General features: G+C 40.1%; 1 protein-coding gene across 1 annotated transcript in view; it reads right to left on the bottom strand.

Moving 5' to 3' along the window:
• Positions 1–11,221, bottom strand: part of ACADM (acyl-CoA dehydrogenase medium chain) — a 35,590-nt gene extending 24,369 nt beyond the window's left edge. The window contains exons 1-3 of the mRNA XM_075557359.1: positions 11,070–11,221; positions 2,988–3,075; positions 45–142 (exon numbers count right to left, since the gene is read on the bottom strand). Of these exons, the coding sequence (XP_075413474.1) occupies positions 45–142; positions 2,988–3,075; positions 11,070–11,099 (216 nt within the window). The 5' untranslated portion in view covers positions 11,100–11,221. The remainder of the gene's footprint in view (positions 1–44; positions 143–2,987; positions 3,076–11,069) is intronic.
• Between the last annotated feature and the right edge of the window lie 9,296 nt (positions 11,222–20,517).

Below are 20,517 nucleotides of genomic sequence, written 5' to 3'. Positions count from 1 at the left end.
AAACTCCAAAAGATTTTACTCTCCCAAGAAATGTATCAACCTACCTCCCCAGTTTTATCATATTCTGGAGCAACAGGGATGATTTCCTCTCTGGCAAATTTACGAGCAGTAGCTTGAAATTCTTTTTGCTGCTCAGTGAGTTCTAAGGAAAAATTATTTTGAGAACATTAAATAGGACGACAACAAAAAGGTTATATTTGCAATAATTATTGAAGCAGAATGCCAAAGACTACGTCATCAGATATGCCAAAATTTTACTATACTAGTGCAATATAAATGAATGTGTGTCAGCAGAGCCCTGGTAGCATAGTGGTTACATTTTGGGCTACTAACGACAAGGTCAGCAGTTTGAAATCACCAGCTACTCCCTGGGAGAAAGACAAAGCTTTCTACTCCCATAAGGAAATTATGGGCCAGTTCTACTTTGTCCTATAGGGTCACTATGAGTCAGAACTGACTGAATGGCAGTGAGTTTGGTTTTAAGTTTTATGTCAAAGGAGGTAGATAACATTTCTAGTTTTTAAAAACAGGCAACACATATAAATCTACAAGTCTCAAGTTTGTTTTTTTCCTCTCTGAGTTTGTCTTTTTCAATCACCAAGAGTAAAAAGAAGTCTTTACTTATTGCTAGTTATTAATTTTATCAAATATTTACTAATACTGAAGTCGAACATACAAGGTATGTCTCTGAACTAGGGTGGTTAGGACACATTCAGTTATCAAAAGCAACAAAATTTGTTTGGAAACATAAGAATATTAATATAGCTAACATGAAATTTTATCCTGCCTTTAAATTCAGATAATTTGAGTCTTTATTAAGGCATTTGATAAAAGTGGCTACGGAGTGTCTCAAAAAATAGTGACTAAATTTTCAGCTATAATGCTTAGAAGTGGCATCCAAATGATTCAATCACATAAAATATGGGGTTGTGGTATAATAAAATTAACAAAATAAGTATAATAGGCTAGACTGAGGGCAGGAGTTGATCATAGATTCCCCCCCGCCCCTTTCTCCAAATACTTGAGATAGTTGCTTCCAACACCAGGGGACAGATAACATTTAAAAGAAGAACAGACAGTTTCAGCAAGAATAATAAGAGCAAGAGCAGAAGTGAGAACAAACAAGATAGCTTCAAGGATGTCATAATCACTTGTATGGAGGTATGAGAGAGAGAATGGAAAAGACATTAGAAATTTGATGTTGCAGAATGGAAAAAAGATACCAAAGATAGGGATTATTATTTTTAAAAATTGGGGGGTGGCCTTCACTGTTCAGATAAAAGGGAAGAAAAATCTTGCTCCTTTTCTCTGATACCACATGGCTCACTAGGACTGAGAAATCTGGCAGAATTTCAGATATATTTAAGTCAAAGTACGAGGGGGTACCCCCCAAAACTCAGATTTTTTCAGAGCTATGTATTTAAAGTTTTTTACAAAACAACCTTATTACCTTCAAAGAACTCTCCATTACACTTAATACATTTGCCAAATTTGCAATTCCATTCTTCGAAACATTTTCCAAACCCATCTGTTTGGATGGCTGACACCACCTGATTTTTTTTTCCTTCACTTCTTCTACATCTTCAACTTGCAGTCCTTTCATAGCCTTTTCCATTCACAGAAACAAACAGAAGTCACACAGAGTGAGGTCAGGTGAATGAGGCAGGAGAGGCATGCTGCTTTTTGCCCTAACTGGCACACTAGAATGTCTGCGTGAGCAGGTGCATGGTCATGGTGGCAAAACCAGTCACCCATCTGCCACAATTCAGGCCTTTTTTTTTTTTGTCGCACACTGTTATACAATCTTTTCAGAACCTCTAAATAGAAAACTTGATTAACAGTCTGACCTGGTGGAATGAACTCCAAATGCACTCCCCCTCACATCAAGAAAAGAAATGAGCATCATCTTGATCTTTGATTTCACTTGCCAAGTTTTTGTTAAGTGACCATGGCATCTTCCACTGGTTTGATTAATGTTTACTTTCAAGGTTGTAAGAATAGCACCATGTCTCATCACTAGTAATGGCAACAGAGTCTGGATGGCGTCAGAGGTGTTCTTTCAAAGCATGTTTCCACTTGATGTTCTTTGTCCTGGTCAGTCAGAACCTGAAGAACAAATTTCGCCGTGACCCTTCTCATTCCCAAATCATCCACTGAAATTTGCTGAACCAAGCTCCAAGATAGTCCAGGTAACTCCTGCATCTCTTCAGTGGTCTGTCGTCTGTCTTCCAGTACACATGCACTAATTTTGTTGACATTTCGTCCATTTGGGAAGTTGATAGACTGCATTTGTCATCAATCGACATTTTTTGAACTGAGAAAACTACTAGTGCACTTGAGTTTTCCCCATAGCACTGTCATTATAATCTGTGTTCAACATCAACAGTTTCTGTGGCATTTTTCCAGAGGAAACAAAATTTCACAGCTGCACACTATTCTCTTAAATCACCTGACACACACACAAAAAGAGTTTCCAGCCAAGCTGCTTTTACAAAAAAATTCACCGTGGCCAGAGAGAACCTTCTGAGCGACACCACTGGCTGCACAAACTCAGAACAAGTTGCTAGAGGCTCACATAGCGGGAAATGTGTACTAGGAAAGCTCTGCCTAGAGGAGCTTTTTTCTGGGTTTTTGGGGGGCACCCCCTCGTAAACATTAGCCTTTTACCAGATACCCAAATTGTTGAATTCAGTTGTCTAAGTTAAAGGCTGTCCATTTATATAAGTAAGTTGTCATGCATTTTGGGTTACATACTTAAGAAAATGGGAAGGAACATCCATGGACATGCTATGACTAAGAAGAGGATGTCACCGGAAGAATGCATGTGATTAACTAACTGTGAATAATTTGTGGAAGGTTATCAGTCCTGTTTATGGACAGACATTACTAAGTGTGTTTAGCAAACACATTGCAGAAAAACAATATATAAAAGTGCAAAGACATCATACATATAAGTTTATAATGAAAGGACAGAATGTAGCATATACCAAAATTATATCCTAATCCTGGTTCACGCTTTGGAGCAGGCTTTGTATGTTGTGATCTCCAGTCAAAACGAGAAACACTTCTCAGAACCTGTAGAGAATAGTTTGATTAAACACATTTGATAAATAAAACACGAATCAAAGAAGATACTTTGGCAATTCATTGGACCAGACTTGAGAATAATTTGGAAAGTTATCATTACTTAAAAACCTTACTTTGATTTCTTTATTAAAGAACTATTTAACAAGTATGGAACATCTATCAGCAAAGAAATATTAACAAGAGAAAAATGCAGTTAAAATAAAACAAAGCTGATTAGTGGGTAACTGCACACTACAGAGATGAGGATTCCCAGGATAAAAATGCCAGGAACCACAGGGCACCCATTTCTGCAATCTCAACTACAAGCTCCGAGGACAATGATAACTGTAGATCTGAGACAAATACAACAGTGGGATGAAACTACACTACGTTCAAGAGTTTGTAAGTTGGAGGATATCAAGGTCAATTGGCACAAAATACTTCACAAGGAAAATGTTCTACATTCTACTTTGGTGAGTAGTGAAAGTTTGTGAATGGCCATCACCTGAAACCAAGAGTGAAGAAAACCAAAGCTTCATGAAAACCATTGGTCCAAAGGACTAATGGGCCACAGGAACCTCAGCACCCATGACCTTGACACTAAATGAAGTAGATGGCACCCAACTTTCACTACCAACCAAAGTGGGAGGAAAATATGGAATAAAACTCAAAATTGAAAAAAAAATCCAAAAGACCCAAAGATATTCTGTTTGGATAAGGGATTGGTGGAACCCCTGAGATTATGGCCCTTAGATCTAGAAATGAACTCAGTACCGTGGATCAAGTTTCAGGCCAACAGCAGATGTGTCCATAAGGTGATAGTAACTCTAAAAAGATAGCACTCGGGTGTGGTACAGTGATTTACTTAATATTGCTCTTCTAGCCATTGTCATTGCAACTCCTAACAGCTTTTCGCTAATGGGTTCGGGGTAAGAGAAGGTAGAAGTTTAAACTTTGAGTGACTGTTAACAAGATCAATTATAATTATAAAAATATGGAACTCTAAGAAGGGGTTAGGTCGGTTTAGCCCTACTGCTGGGTATAAAATGAGCCATCTCAGAAGCAGGAAGGTAGGCTCTCACTACCATCAGGGAAGAAGAAATAGGATTGTGTCCTTTGGGACCTAAGAGCCTTGTGCATTGAACCTCCTCAATCCATGGACTGACAGAAGCAACAGACCAGTCAGAGCATGAGAGAGGGGTGTGGGATGGGGGCACACTTCCTGGTTCATGGGGTAAAACTGAATGCTTCTAGGTAGGCACTCGCAGAATGGGGTACCCTCTAGGCATATGGCTGGGGAGCTAGGTTTGCTGACCCATGAAGCTAAAGCTGAGATCCTTCAGATGAGACTTATCAAGGAGTGGAGTACTCTTTGGACATGTATCAGCATCATTAAAGGACTTTTTAATATTGTCCATCCAAGTAGAACAGAAGCCAGAACAAGGAAGGGGCTGAGGCCCAGAGAGAGGCCTGTAGGGAGTCACAGCAGAGAAGAGGCTGTCTGCTGTCCTGACCAAAAATCTATATCCTGGAAGATTTCTGCTCCTGAATTATAGCCTGTTAACTTCCCTAACAAATCACATGATTTTAAATATGATCTTTGAGTTCCATGTGGCCACTGCAATGAATTAATGAACCCAAGTAAGAAGTAAGGAGTGCCGGGGAGGGCTGGTGTTAGAACTGGCAAAGGAGAAAAGAGGGCACAGGCATGTCTGACCCCTGCCATAGAAAATGACCGTGGGCTAATGTGGCTTCATTCTGCTTCCCAATTGTGAAATCAGAGGTCAGATTCTGCCCCAAATAATGTTGTACAAAATCAAAAGGGTAACATTTGCCCAAGAGCAAAGTTCAGACGGTAGGGTTAGGAAAGGAGTGACGGAAATAGGACACATGGAGCCAAAGTGCGGTGAGTGATGCTACATTGTGGGGATCGCAATCAATGGCATGAAACAAGTTTGCTGTAAACCGTTACCAAGTCACAATAAGTTAAAAACAGGTGACAGATCTATCGGCTTTGATACCTTGTCTCTTTGGGCACACTAGATATGCCTCTGGGAATCTTTTCTTTGGAGGATCTTATTTCTAAAATATTTCACTCTAACAAAGAAAGGTAATATGAAATTATGTTTTATATTTTCTGCTTTTATCTATAAATACTCTTAGGATCTTTTAAACCAAAGGTCAGCAAGCTATAGTAGCCAGCAGTATTTGTTTGTTTTTCAAATCATTTTATTGAGGGCTCATACAACTCTCCTTTTCTTTGAGTAATAATATTTTAATGTGTTTAAGAAACGTTTACACGGCAAATTAGGTTCCCATGTTAACAATTTCTACATAAATTGTGTTATTGTTCTCGTTCATTCTGTCCTAGTTGCACCATTTTCAGTACACATTACAGTTTCCATGTTCTCTTATCTTCAGAGTAAGTTTTGACCAGTTGGTTTTCTATTTAAAAAAAAAAAAATTTTACTGGGGGCTCGTAAAACTCTTATCACAATCCATACATACATCCACTGTGTCAAGCACATTTGTTGCCAGCATTCTCAAAACATTTTCTTTCTACCTGAGCCCTTGGTATCAGCTCCTCATTTTCCCTCCTCCCTTCCCAACTTGATAATTTATAAATTGTAATTTATAAATTATTATTTTGTCATGTCTTACACTGTCCAACATCTCCCTCCACCCACTTTTCTGTTCAGTAAGGGGGTTTATATGTAGGCCCTTGTGATTGCTTCCCCCTTTTTACCCCACCTTACCCTCCTGACATCGCTTCTTTCATTCTTGGTCCTGAGGGGTTTATCTGTCCTGGATCCCCTGTGTTTTCAGTTCTTATCTGTACCTCTAGCCAGAGGATTACTACAGTAAAATTGGGATCATGATAGTGGGGGGGGGGGAGCATTAGAAGAAAGTTGTATGTTGTATGTTTTATGGTTGTTACACTGCACCCTGACTAGTAGCCACCAGTTTTTATACATAAAATGAAAAACCAAAAAAACGCCAACCAAGACTGTTGCTTTTGAGCCGACCTCTTGGGCTCCATAGTAAAACTACTCCAAGGGATTTCTTTAAGGAAGCAAACTGGCAGGCCTTTCTTCTGTGGCACCACTGGGGACGAGGGTTTTCAAGCCACCAATCTTTAAATTAGCAGCAGAGTACAAATAGTTTACACCCCCCATTGTAATAGTTATGCCACATAATCTATGACTATTTTCAGAGTCCTTACCACAGAAGCCATCTGGTTCACAAAGCCCCCCCAAAAGTTTTTCAACCCTGTTCTAAACTAATATACTACTTATCTTGTTATGCTTAAATATACTAAAATCTTCATATTTTCCAAAGGGATATACAAAGCAATACAATTAGATACATATGAAGGGACTTTGAAAAGTTCACGGAAAAAAATACAACAACAAAAAAGGAATTTTCCCACAAACTTGAAGCGCTTTTGTACATATTGTTCACATTTGTAATCCATTTCTATGTTTGGGACAGTTTAATGAACACCACAGCAGCCACGGCATTTGTTAAAATCACCGAATTAAAAATCACAATGGTCCTGCTAGAACAAGGTTGACACAAAAAGTTTGAACAATTCAAGCCTCTAGGGATTTTGGTGGAACTATGGTTATGCAAGGAGTCCTGGTTGTGCAGTGACTAGGCATTAGGATGCAGTTCGTAACCAGCTGCAGCTCCAAGGAAAAGAGATGGGCTTTCCACTTCCGTAAAGAGTTAGTCTTGGAAACTCACAGAGGAAGTTCTGTCTGGTCCTATAGGGTCACTAGGAGTTGACATCAGTTCTGTGGCAGTGAGTTGTGAATTTGTGGTTAAGCAATGAGTGGCTAACCACAAAGTCAGCAGTTCAAAACGACCAGCTGCTTCAAAGACAAACGATGAGACTTTCTATTCCTTTAGAGAGTTACAATCTCAGAAACCCACAAGGAAAGTTCTACCCTGTCCTGTAGTCAAAATATGAGTCAAAATCAACTCAATGGCAGTGAGTTTGAGTTTTTGAGTTTGAATTTGCTAGGCAACTCTGAGAAGCTAGATACTAAATCTGTCATTCAATAATATACTAAAAGATAAAGAACTGAACATGTTTTTCAGAATCTGTGAAAAGAAACTGTCCACTTTGTAAGAACCACCACACTTCAACTGAGTATAATTAGATTGTTAAATGTCCTTTCAAAATAAAATGCCATACTGTGATTTTAGAAAAAATAAGAGAGAGATTATAAACTCCCATTGTCTTTACGATTTTCACTACTGACATAGCTCCGAGATACTGCAGGTTCAGTTTCAGACCACCAAAATATAGCAAATCTCATTAAATTGAGTCACACAGATTTTTTGTTTTTGTTTCCCAGTATAGGTAACAGTTCTATTTACCCTATTCTATCAACTAAAAGGAGCCCTCGTGGTGCAGCTGGAAGGATATGTACTGGTCCGTTGACCCAAGAGGTGCAGTTCAAAAGCCCAGCAACTCTGCAGAAGAGAGTTGAGACTATTTGCTCCCATAATGAGTTGCAAACTTAGAAATACTTTATATCAATGTTCCTCAATGCGGGTGATAATGCTTTCTTGGAGGGTGCTGGAGCGATTCAGGGACTACAAAAACAGATGCCCATACTTTATCCTGGATTATGATATTCACTACAAAAGTTTTTAATTGCCTGGGTATGCTGCATAAATTTTTTTTCTGAAAAGGAGATTAAATAGGTTTGAGATTCAGTTGATGGTAGTAGGTTTTGGTAGACTATAAGGTGTGGGGCATGGAAAACAGAATTACCATAATGTGACATGCATGTTGCTGAAAACATGGGACCAATACAGTGTTGTCACAAATCTTCAAATTGTAAAAAATGCAGTATTTGTGAAGTGTAACTAGACAGGTGACACCAGCACTTCTTCAAAAGTCATTTATAGAGGTATAGCTATAGGTAAGTATATATGTAAATATATTAATTTATAATGAAAGGGATAGAGGACAATGTACATATATTTATATGTTAAGTATTAAGATAGCAGATGAACTTTGGGCCTCTACTCAAGGCCTCCCTTAACAAAAGAACATTTTGTTCTGATAATTTGGCCCTCTTTTGATACTCACTTTCCCAACACCATCAGTGAAGACAAAATTGGTGCATAAGCAAAGATGGTGAAGAGAGCAGATGGTGCCGGGCTATCAAAAGATATAGTGCCTGGGGTCTTGTAGGCTTGAAGTTAAACATGCAGCTATCTAGTTGGGAAGCAAATAGCCCACATGGAGGAAGCACACCAGCCTGTGTGATCAAGAGGTGTGGATGGTATCAGATATCAAAAGATCCAAAACAAACAACTATATCTATGAGAACAAGGGGGGGGGGTTGAAGTGGAGACCCAAAGTCCATATGTAGACAGTTGGATACCCCCCCCCCCCCACACACACAAGGGTTTTAAGAAAGGGATGATTCAACCAAGGTGTAGTACAGCACCAATCACACACCATTCCTCCAGTTCCTGAATGCTTCCTCCCCCAACTACCATGACCCACTTCCACCTGACAAACCTGGCTAGACCTGAGAATACACATTGGTACAGATAAGAGCTTTGGACACATGGAATTCAGGACAGATAAACCCCTCATGAAAAGTAGTGGGAATAGCGATATCATGGGGGATAGGGGAATGGCTGGGGAAGGGGAAGAGGGAGAAAGGGGAAACCTATTACAAGGTTGGTTATTTAATACCCTCCCCCACTGCCAAGGGGAGGAATAACACATGTGGGTGATGGGAGACAATGGACAGTGTAAGATGCAGAATAATAATAATAATAATATATAATCCATCAAGGATTCACTAGGGTGGAAGGATGGGGAGGGAGGGGAAATAAGAGGAGCTTATACCAAGGGCTCAAGTAGAAAATATTTTGGAAATGATGGCAACATGTACAAATAAATATGCTTGATACAATTGATGTATGGAATGTTATAAGAGCTCTAAGAGACTCCTGTAAAATGATTTTTAAAAAACCCCAAACAAGCTAAGCCTATACTTCTTATTTTGGAAGTTAATGTGTTTTCTGGTTTGAATTGCCTACTGATCACAGATAATAAGCCTGAACTCTTTACAACAAAATCTATGTAATAATTCACTGAATATGCACGACAAGCCTAGGATTAAGATACTATTCTGTCATCTTATTTTGCACACAAAGAAACAGAAACTCAGAAAGGTCACGTAAAATTTCTTTAAGACCACAGGTTTCCTAGATATTGAGCTAAGGGTTCTAAGTCTCACATTGGCCATCAAGAACCAGTATATCGACCACCTTGCCACAATGTTCTTTCAATTTCGCTTCCTAGTTGGGTAACAGAATCTATAAAGGTGGGGTGGGGAACCCACTAAAATCAGATTTTAAAAACCTTCACTACTATGAATGTACATTTACACAAAATCAAACCTTACAAAGCGGGTAAAACAGTCTGCTGGGCGATTTTAATCAGGAAATTATTTAGTGGCTTTAAAATAATTCATAAAAAATCAGTTTACACAAATTACACAAGATTTTAGGAAAATATCTACCACATACACCAAAAATACAATACAAAGGTGACTATAGCCATGGAACAATGCACATCAAAGTGCTAATTACACTATAACATTATCCATTTAAATAAGGTGTTCACTTAATAGAAATGGCACAGAAATATTCATTTGAGCCTAGGCTCCATATTATATTTGTGATCTTAGATTACATTTCTGGAAGCTTTATAAACCTTAACTATAGGGCTAATCTCACTGGGTAACTTGCTATAATCAAAATTACATTGCTGAATACGGTGCATATTTTCTAGGAGATTGCCAGTCTTAGTTTTATAGGCGTGTCAAAGGAGAGACGAAGGGCTAAGTTTTCTCTATGTGGTCTTTTGAGTTTGGTTTTCCCCTGGGTGATTGAGAATTCTCTCAGCAGTTCTTTTTCCAGGCGCCAGAGTTAAAGTAATAATAATAAAAGCAAATTCTTCCTTCCGAACTTTATATAACAATGAAAGCAATCCGGCAACAATTCAGCAGAATTATTCGAAATTCTAAAACTGCAACTTTGGGGGTAAGGATAGAGAACTTTCTTAAAACCTCCCTGGCGGTCTAATTATGTCATTAATTTTGTACCCTAAGCGGTACATTGTTTTGCATAAAATTTGTTGTTTTATATTGTAGGCCTGTAATTCTTACAGTTAACATTTACCCCAAGCCACACTTGGGATCACCTCCAGGGAGGTACTCATTGTTAAGTAACAGTTAAATGGCAGGCTGGTCGTGAAGCCTGAGTCAATGAGCTATTAATACAACTTGTAAGATGCAAAACTAAGAATATATATAGCTTCTGGGAAAGCCCTGCGGCGTTCTTTCTGTTTTGATTTTAATATACGCAGCGTGAAAACTTCCTCCCCATAACACAAAACCAAATGCGTATCAAGGATACGAAATAGCCCACAAGGCCTGCGGCTTCACTTTCCTCCACCCTGTGATTCGGCAGGCACCCAAGTTCAAGACGTTCTCAATTCTACTTTCTGGAAGGCTGCAGGATGACCTCTACTGAACGCCTCCTTCCAGGGGGGACGAAGACTTCGCAGGGTGGTGAGCCCCACGCACTGCCCAGGCGTTCGCCACGGGAAAGGAGTTGGACGCTGGGTGCAGCGTCGGGCAACTCCAGGGCCAAGAGAGAAAAAGGAGGCACCGCCAACATAGTGGGGCGGCGGCGGGGGAATACAGGAAAGTGAAGACCTGGGATGAATCAAGAGGGCTTCAAAATGTTCAGTGGGGGTGGTGGAGGAATTAAAAGATTATAGCATTTTCGCTTCTTTTGGAGCCTCCCCGACTTTGCCTCTCAGAGGAGGGTGGGAGTAAGGCGGGCCTAGGGGCTCGGAGGCGGGCTTTTTCCTTCCCACGGCTTCCTGCGCCTTTATTTTCAGCCCAGCACCCGCCTCCCCTCCCCGAACACCGCCACGGCGCCGCTTTGAGCCTCACCCCGCAGCTTCGCCTAAGCAAGAGTGCCATGTCGCCTCCCGCTCCAAGCACTCAGACCGCAGCTCCCTCAGGAAACCTGAGAAACTGTCGGGCTGCGCCAGCGAGCCGGTGCCTTTCGCAGCTGGCCCCGCCCACCGGGGGGGGCGGAGCCGGGGTCACGCCCTCCCGCGACGTTGCGGCGGGGGTGGGGCCGTCACGTTGCCGTGCGTGGGATGCTGTTGGCGCGACGTTGGGAGGAGTCTCGCGGCTCTTTGGGGGACCTGGCTGGTCCCGCCTGGCTGGCTGTGACTGACAGCTTTCCTCTCCCTGCGGAGAGGGCGGGCCGCGGCGGCAGGGCGCCCGGGGCGGTGTCTGCTGGGAGGCGCCCTGGAAGCACTGGGTGGGGCGGAGGGCGGGAAGCTGGGTGAGAGGGCGCTGCTGGGGACTCGGGTTAAACTGCCCTTGACCCAGCTGTCCGTGGCCTGGTAATGGAGCCATCTGCTGGCCACAGCCCCTCACCTTTACCCTACTAACCTGTCAAGTCCAAGTGTTACTATTTTAAGAATCCAAAGTAGACTTTGTTTTCAAACCAAAGTACTGTACGTTCTATGTTCCGGAAAATTTAAACATTTGGCAAGAAAAATACCCAAACGCAAACAAAGATAGATGTGAGCTTTCTGAATATTTCCAGGGCGGGTTTATTACTCCCCCGTGTGGAGGTGGAGAAGAGCCCTTGAAAATCGCGTGAAGGTGACCCTGTCCAAAGGTGCGGGCTCATCAAACGAATGTTGGGAATACATGCATGCCTGCAAAGGCCTATGTGAAACAACCTGGTCAAATTGACCTGGATTCTGAGATTGTTGCTGTGATGTTACAAAGTTACACTGGAGCGGGGTTGTTTTTCAAAAGCAGTCCCGTTTTCCAATCCTTTTTGTGAAAGCAAAGGCCCCTTGGTGTCTAGTGGTTACACGTTGGGCTACTAACTACCAATTCAGCAATTTAAACCCACCAGCCAATTTTGGGACAAAGACCTGGCTTTCTGCTTCTCTAAAATGCTACAGATTCGGAAACCCACATGGTCAGTTCTGCTTTGTCCTATAAGGCCACTATAAACCAGAATTAACTCAATGGCAATGAGTTTGGGTTTTTCGTGAAAGTAAAGAACAGCTGGATAGAAGGCAAGAATGTAAATGTTTTCCATATTTTCCAGGACTCTTCATTTCTTTGCTACCAACCTAGTCCAAGATCTTTCATCTTGTTCCTAAATCATGCTAGGACTTGTTTAAGGAATTCCAGAAAGCTGTAAACAGTTAAGCTATTTGGTAGCTAACCCTGAGGTTGGAGGCTCTGGGCTACGCAGAAGGACATCAGAAGAAAGGCATCTTTCTTTAAGATCTTTCAGAAAGGAAGGGAGGGATGAGGGAGCTATGATTAAAATGCTGTGGATCGCACAATGTTACACTGGCGTACATGTACATGAGGTTGACCTGCGTGATGGTTAATTGGTAAGGTGAGGTAAGTTGCTTTAGAAACGTTCCCCTTGTAGAGGCCACTTGTGATCTACTTCCAATATAGCTGTTTAACTTTCACTTTCTATAATTGCTCTCCCCTTGAAGAAACTTCTACTAAGTCGTTTGGGAATTTGTTATCTATCCAGACTGGGTCCAAGGCAGAATGCTAATTAGATGCTAAATTCAAAATCTAAGTACTAATGAAATTCAGAGAAGGGAGATCTCCATTTGTTTTGGAATCCCCCAAGCCTTCCAAGAGTTTGGACACAATCTGTACTCAAAGGATGAGTAGCATGTCTCCATGTCTCCTTTGTTTCCACTGTTTTATTCGGTATCGTTTAAAACAAAATTACAAAAAGTCACAACAATCAGCCATTTTCCCATCACTTAGATAATTGTTAATGTTTTCCATATTTGTTGTATTTAAATATGTGTACAGCCATTCCTTGGGCATAAGATAAGACTATCTGCTCTCATAATGATTTATAGCCTTTAAAACATTGTATAGCATCAATGTGAGTTGGAATCCAGTTAATGACAGGTTTGGTTTGGTTTATGTGCACAATATGTATATATTTCATTGTTGCTTTTGGCAGACGTATTTAAAATCAAATTGAAAACAAAACACTTCCACATGCAGTTCCTATAAGGATACTTTTCTATAAGACCATAATGCTTTTACTACACCTAAGAAAATTAGCAATTATTCTTACATTCAATATCCAATCAATGTTTAGATTATGCTACTTGTCCTAGAATGCTTTTTGTATGTAGTGTTTTTATGTGTAGATTAATCTCTTAATCTAAATCAGTTTCTTCAGAGAAACCAATTTCTAAATCAATTTCTACAGATAAACCAGTTCCTTCAGAGAAACAATCTACTACTATCCTTATTAGAAGGGAGTGGCCCTGCTTAGGCTGGGACAGACTATATGGTCTGATTGCTCTAGATGACTGGTAACCCTTAGGGAGAATAACTTCTGACCCACTTTTGTTGACCTCAGAGTGTAGACTCATTTACCATGTGTAGCAAGCAGCTAGGTTTGGCATATATTTGGGGAAACAACTTGGGAGAAATATTCTTATATCCCACATGAAGCTGTCAGTACAGCTATACCAGCAGTTGAGCAAGCCTTGTGCTTTTTATGAAATTACTTTTTATATATAAATGCAGCTTTTATGTGGCTGCAGATTGCTATGAGAAAGGCATACATATAGATGCTAATGTGATCTAAGAAAAAGCAAAAGCAACACGAACTATATAAAGCTAGGGAATTTAATACCAGCTACTGATGAATTTAGAAAGACACATTTTAGAAAGTGGTTTGGCTTAAAATATGTTAAGAAAGAGAAGCAGCTTCTACTAACCAAGAGACAGCAGATGCATTCCCAGATGCCATTAAGAAAATCATCGAGGAGGAAACTTATCTGTCTGAGCAGGTTTTTAATGCAGGGGAAAGTACTTCCAAATCAGGGCCAGACAATGAGAAAATGTGGAAGCAGCGATGCCACAAAACAAATTGACGTTAGACCAGCTGGGAGGATGCAGAGTCTTCTACACTGCTTTTGACAACTTTGTATATAAACTAGGACCTTTGTAGCAGTAATTTTGACTTAATTCTTGTGTGTGAGAACAAATCAAACACACATACATACAGCTATGAAAGGCTTCGAAGAAAATTATATTTTAATTCACTTTTCACGGACTTTTTTTTGCACTCCCCATCTGTAGGTCTTAGTTGCCACTGAGCGGGTTTTCAACTCACTGTACCTTGGGAATAACAGCACAAAGTGCAACCCAGTCCTTTACCATCTCCTTGATAACTGGTATGTTTGAGTTTGTTATTACAGCTTTCACATCAGAACATCTCATTAAGGGTGTCTCTCATTTCCCTTGATCTTCCAATTTACCAAATAGCTCATCTTTTTCTAGTAAAGGATCTCTCCTGATAATGTGTCCAAAATAAGTGACCTGAAGTCTTGCCATCTCAGTGTTAGAATGTGATTGTGTTTCTTCTGAGGCTAATTTGTTCATTTTCTTTCCTTCTTTTGATTGAGGGCTCTTATAGCTCTTATAACATTCCATACATGAATTATATCAAGCATATTTGTTCATTTGTTAACATCTTTTCCAAAACATTCTCTACTTGAGCCCTTGGTATAAACTTCTCCTCTTTCTCCTCCTTCCCCTTGTGAATTCTTGATCAGTTATATATTATTATTATTATTTCACATCTTACACTGTCCATTGTCTCCCTTCACCCACAATTCTGTTATTCATCTCCTTTGGGGTGGAGATTATATAGCCAACCTTGCGATGGGTTCCCCCTCTCTCCCCATTCCCCCACCCCATCCTTTCTATCCCCCTACCCTCATGATACCACTATTCCCACTACTGTTCCTGAGGGTTTTATCAGTCCTGGATTCTATGTGTCCAGAGCTCTTATCTGTACCAATGTGTGTTCTCTGGTCTAGCCAGATTTGTAAGGTACAACTGGGTCATGGTAGTCAGGTGGTGATGGAGATGGCGGGGAAGCATTCAGGAGCTAGAGGAATGATGTGTGTTTTGATTTTCGTCTTTTTATTAGGGTTCAGGAGAAAATTTATGGAGCAAACTACTTATGTATTCAACAATTTATACCATTTTGTTTTGTGACTATGATTGTCATCACCACAATGTAACAGCACACTTCCGCCCTGCATTCCCCATTTCTTGTCCTTCTTCCTGCCCTTTTCTGTCCTCTGAGCTTTGTTTTGAGGCAAATTCTGCCCTTATGATCTCATATAATTATTTATTCTAAGGAGTGTGATCCCTGGTATTATTGTTTACTTTGTAGGCATATTTATTATTTGGCTGAAAGTTGATTAATGGGAGTTCGGCTCTAGGGTATCTATGGCCCACAGTCTTAGGGGTTTCACCAGTCTATACGACTAGCAGGGCTTCTGTATGTTTAAAATTTTTTATGATTTTGAGTTTGGGGGATCAGTTCTATGGTAGCTTTACACATCTAGGAAGCCTGGATTTTAAAATTTTATGATTTTGTGTTTTGTTTAATATGTTTCACCATTCCAACAGGACCTCCTATTGTCATCCCATTCATTACAGTTGTCAGTGGTCATCAGACACCATCAAGTTCTAGACTCGGGCTAGTGGAGGCTGATTTTCACTTGTGTTCCATTTGTTTTTTGTTTTGTTTCATTTCGTTTTTGATTTTTACCACTCATCTTTGCTCTGGACGGAAGAGACCTGGAGTTGCATCTCAGATGGCCACTTACTTTTAAGACCCTGGTTGATATGTTGTGCCAATTGACTTAGATGTTTGCCGAGACTGTGGTCCTAAATGTCCAAGTCCAGTGACTCATTCCCTCTACTTGGTTGTTTATTGTTAAGAAGTTTTCATAGCTTTTCACTCTATTATACATGGATAAATGTGCTGCACATATAAATACATATGTAGAAATAACTTTGTCAAACCTGTACATAATTGTGCACATGGTCCCATTTGCCACCTCATATCTGTTCAGCTTGCATGTCTGTCTATGTATCCACTTGCAGATGATTACTATTATTGCAGGATTTAAAAAATGTGTTTATTATTTAAAAAGCTCACTTCTGTTTGGTTAGTTTTCTGACTGTGCTTGTGCCTTCTACACCTGTACAATGATTTTCTGTTCCTCAATAAGGAAAGCGCGCTGGAGCCTCTCTTGGGCACATGTAACACACCCAGAACCCCCAGAGGCCCCCGCTGACATGGGTTTTCTGGACAGCCTCGTGAGAACGTTAGGTTTCACAGCATGAACCCCTCAAAGCTGGCCTGTGTACACACCACAGGCAGAGTTTAGTGCTTTAGGTAAATAATTGTATGAAGGTAAATAATTCTATATTTCCAGGGGTTTGGAACAGCCTAGTTTTGTTAGAGGTCAGACACTGAACCACTTTGAATGCTTCTACACAGGGTCCCTGGAAGCACAGGATTGTTTTTATGACAGTACTTATCTTTGTTACCTTTAATTCTTGTGTACCTCCTAGTATCTACCTTTGCCATGACATATTGTGCTTACTTCCCCTGTATATTTCTTTTACCCAAGGTAATAAATGTCTTCTTTCTTGATGTTTATTCCTCTTGAAACCAACAGCATAGACAATATTTTTGACAACACTACAATTTGTTTATTTTTATTTACTTTTTAAATGAAATACTTTTATTGGGGGCTCTTACATATCTTATCACAATCCACACAATCATGTTGTGTCAAGCACATTTGTACATAAGCTACTATCATTTTCAAAGCATCTTCTTTTTACTTGAGCCCTTGATACCAGCTCCTCATTTTTCCCCCTTCATCCCTTCACCCACTATTCTGTTGTTTGTACCCTTGGAAGGGGGTCAAATGTTGATCCTTGTGATTGAGTTCCCCTTTCTTCCCCCCCTCCCCCCCGCTTTCCTCCCCTGCTTCTGGTATCTCTACTCTCATGGTTGACTCTGTGGGGTTTATTTATTCTGGATTCCCTGTCTTTGGGGGCTCTTATCTGGAGCAGTGTGTATGATCTGGTCTAATCTGATTTGTAAGAGGGAATTGAGGTCATGATAGTGGGGGAAGGAAGCATTAAGGAATTAAAGGAAAGTTGTATGTTTCATTGGTGTTATACTGCACCCTGACTGGCTCATATCTTCCTTGTGACTCTTCTGTGAGGGGATGTCCAATTGTCTGCAGATGAGCTTTGGGTTTTTACTCCATGCCCTCCCCCATTCACATTGGGTGTGATTTTGTTCTGTGTCTTAGATGCCCCATACCTGGTCCCATTGACACCTCATGATCACACGGCTGGTGTGCTTCTTCCATGTAGGCTTTATTGCTTCTCAGCTAGATGGCTGCTTATTTATCTACAAGCCTTCAAGACCCTGGACTCTATATCTTTTGATAGCTAGGCACCATCAGCTTTCTTCATCACATTTGCTTATACAATGTGTTGTCTTCAAAGATCGTGTCGGGAAGGTGAGCAAAACAGTATGCCGATTGTTAGAACAAAGTGTTCTTGTCTTGAGGGAGTACTTGAGTCAGGCTCCAACGTTCCAACTGCAACCTTAATTCTTATCATATAGATATAAGTACATAGATCTGTTCCCATCTCCTTATATAAAAATATATTTACATGTGTACATGCCTTTATTTAGACCTCTATACCTGTCCTTTGCCTCCTGGTTCTTTCCTCGATTTCCTTTTACTTTCCTCTTGTCACACCATCATGTTTGGCCTTCATTCAGGTTTAGTAATTCCTCACTGCTACCTTGTCTTTTGCCCTTAATTAAGCCCCACTACACATTCTACACCCTTCTCTTCAATGAATTTAGTTCACTTTTTGTTCCCTTGACAACACTACAACTTAAATTCATTGACTCTTGTTTTCCTTTTTCATAATCTAATATCTGCATGCATATTACACCATTGAAATGACTATGGCACAGGTCAGGTACACTTTAATAATCAATGTAATATCTTTGCTTTTTAAAACTTCAATGGTGATTTCTTTTTATGATTCCTTTTTATTATTTAAAATAGTTGTAGCAGTATATTGGCAGGGCACTGTCAGAAATTAAATTAAATTTATTTTGGATATGTGCAAGAATTTAAGCTGCTTTATGGCTGGCCAAATGATAAGCTCAGGTCCTATTAAAATCATTATAACAATATATGTTGGATATGTACATTTTGTATTCTTGGCGATAGAAAGTCTTGATTATTTTTCAGCTGTGGAGAGAAATTTTCAAATTTTATATGTATTTTCTGAAAAGGTACCCCAAAATTTCACTTTATTATTACTTTTTATACAGTGTATAAATTTGATTGATCTCCACTCAGCAAATTGCAACTGTCATTTCATGTGAAATTCTGACAAATTTGCCTTTAGTCTCCTGTTGCTTGTCAGCCCAGTGATCACATTAACATATGCATCCCTGTTTCAGTCTACATTCCAACATTCGGCTACATAGAATAGAGAATACATTAATATGTAGATTTCCAAGCTGCAAAATAATGTAATAACGATAAGTAGCTCAGTTTACTTGCCAATTGTAATTTACAGAGATATCACCATACCTTGGGTTTTCTGCGGAAAAAATGTATAAGTAGCACATTACAATGATACAGTTGTACATAAAGAAATTCATTGGAACTAAATAAATACCACAGAATCACTGCACCCAAAAGAACTAGCTGAGATTCATCTATTTCAGGGGCTAGAAGATGATTAGGAATGGATGATATTGAAAGGAAGACTGGAGCATTTGGAATGCCTCTACACGTTTCAGCACACGGAGCCATGCTGCAGGGGCTCACGTGTCTGCGCCAAGCAATGGGAAGAGATTCATGCATACTACAAAGAGAGGCGATTTAATAGAAAGCAAAGAATATCTCGCAGTATCACTAATACCACAAAACATTTGTCGATAATTTAATTAAAAAAAATTGGGGGGGGCAAATATTTTACTGTAAATCTTGATAATAATTGAATTCAATGCTCTTTCATTATTAGTGCTCTCCAGGTTTCTCAGAAAGTTACACTCAGTGAACATTAATTTTCAATAGGTGACATTTTCTTTCTTTTTTTAAAGATCATTTTACTGGGGGCTTACAGCTCTTATTGCAATCCATACATCAATTGTATCAATCATATTTGTACATATGTTTCGATCATCATTTTCTCAATATTTACTGTCTGAGCCCTTGGTTTCAGCCCCTCTTCTCCCCCCCCCCGCCATTCCTCCACCCTCCTACGCTCATGACCCCTTCATAAATTATAAATTATTATTTTAATATTTTACGCCTACCGCTGTCTCCATTCACTCATGTTTTTGTTGTTTGTCCTCTTGGGGGTTGAGGGGTAGGGGCAGTTGATGCATCGATTATTGTGATTGGTTCCTCCTTCCTTCCCTCCTCCCCCTATCTTCCTCCTACCTCCCTGGTATCACTACTCCCATTTCTGTTCCTGAAGGGCTTATCTGACCTGGATTCCATATGTCATGTGCTCTTATCTGTACCAGTGTACATTCTCTAGTCTAGCCAGAGCTAAAAAGCAGGACTGGGTCATGATAAAAAGGGGTGAGGTAACCTCAAGGAACCAGAGGAATATTGTGTGTTTCATCAGTGCTATACTGAACCCTGATTGACTCATCCCTTCCTTGTGACCCTTCTGTGGGGACATGTCCTATCATCCAGATATGAGTTTGGGGGTCTCTGTTCCACCACCCTCATTCTCAACAATATGTTTTATTTGTTTTGGGTCTTCTGATGCCTGTTACCTGCTTATGTTGACACCTCATGATCACAGTCTGGTGTGCTTCTTCCATGTAGGCTTGTTGCTTCTATGCTAGATGACTGCTTGTTTAACTTCCAGTCTTTAAGACACCAGACACAATATCTTTTGATAGGTGGGCACCATGAGCTTTCATCACCACATTTGCTGGTGCACCCATTTTGTCTTCAGTGATCGTGTCTGGAGGGTGAGCGTCACAGAATGCCAGGTTGTTACAATAAAGTGTTCTTACATTGAGGGAGGGCTTGAGCAGAGGCCCAAAGTCTGGCCACTTCCTCAATGTATTGCCATATATATATGTGTCTAGGCCAATACCTCTATTTTTATGAATTAATATAAAATGGTTCTAGCAGTACGTCAGCTGGGCATTGTCAGAAACTCAAACTCGATTCCACAGAGGTCATGGAACCAGCGATCTTATTGCTGACATCAGATGGATCTTAGCTTGAAGTAAAGAATATTTGAAAGTTGTTTATCTGTATTTTATTGACTATGAAAAGGTGCCCAATGTTATATATCACAGTAAATTATGGATTAAATTGTGAAAAATAAGAATTCTTGAACATTTAAATTGGGCTAATGCAGAACCTGAGTATAGAACAGGAGGTAGGAGTACAAATAGAATGAGGGGATAGTGCATGGT

This window comes from Tenrec ecaudatus, chromosome 1 (genome assembly GCF_050624435.1).
Source record: "Tenrec ecaudatus isolate mTenEca1 chromosome 1, mTenEca1.hap1, whole genome shotgun sequence".
Taxonomy (NCBI): Eukaryota; Metazoa; Chordata; class Mammalia; order Afrosoricida; family Tenrecidae; genus Tenrec; species Tenrec ecaudatus.
Note: the sequence above shows the minus strand (reverse complement) of the source record. Positions and strands in the feature narration are given on the sequence as shown.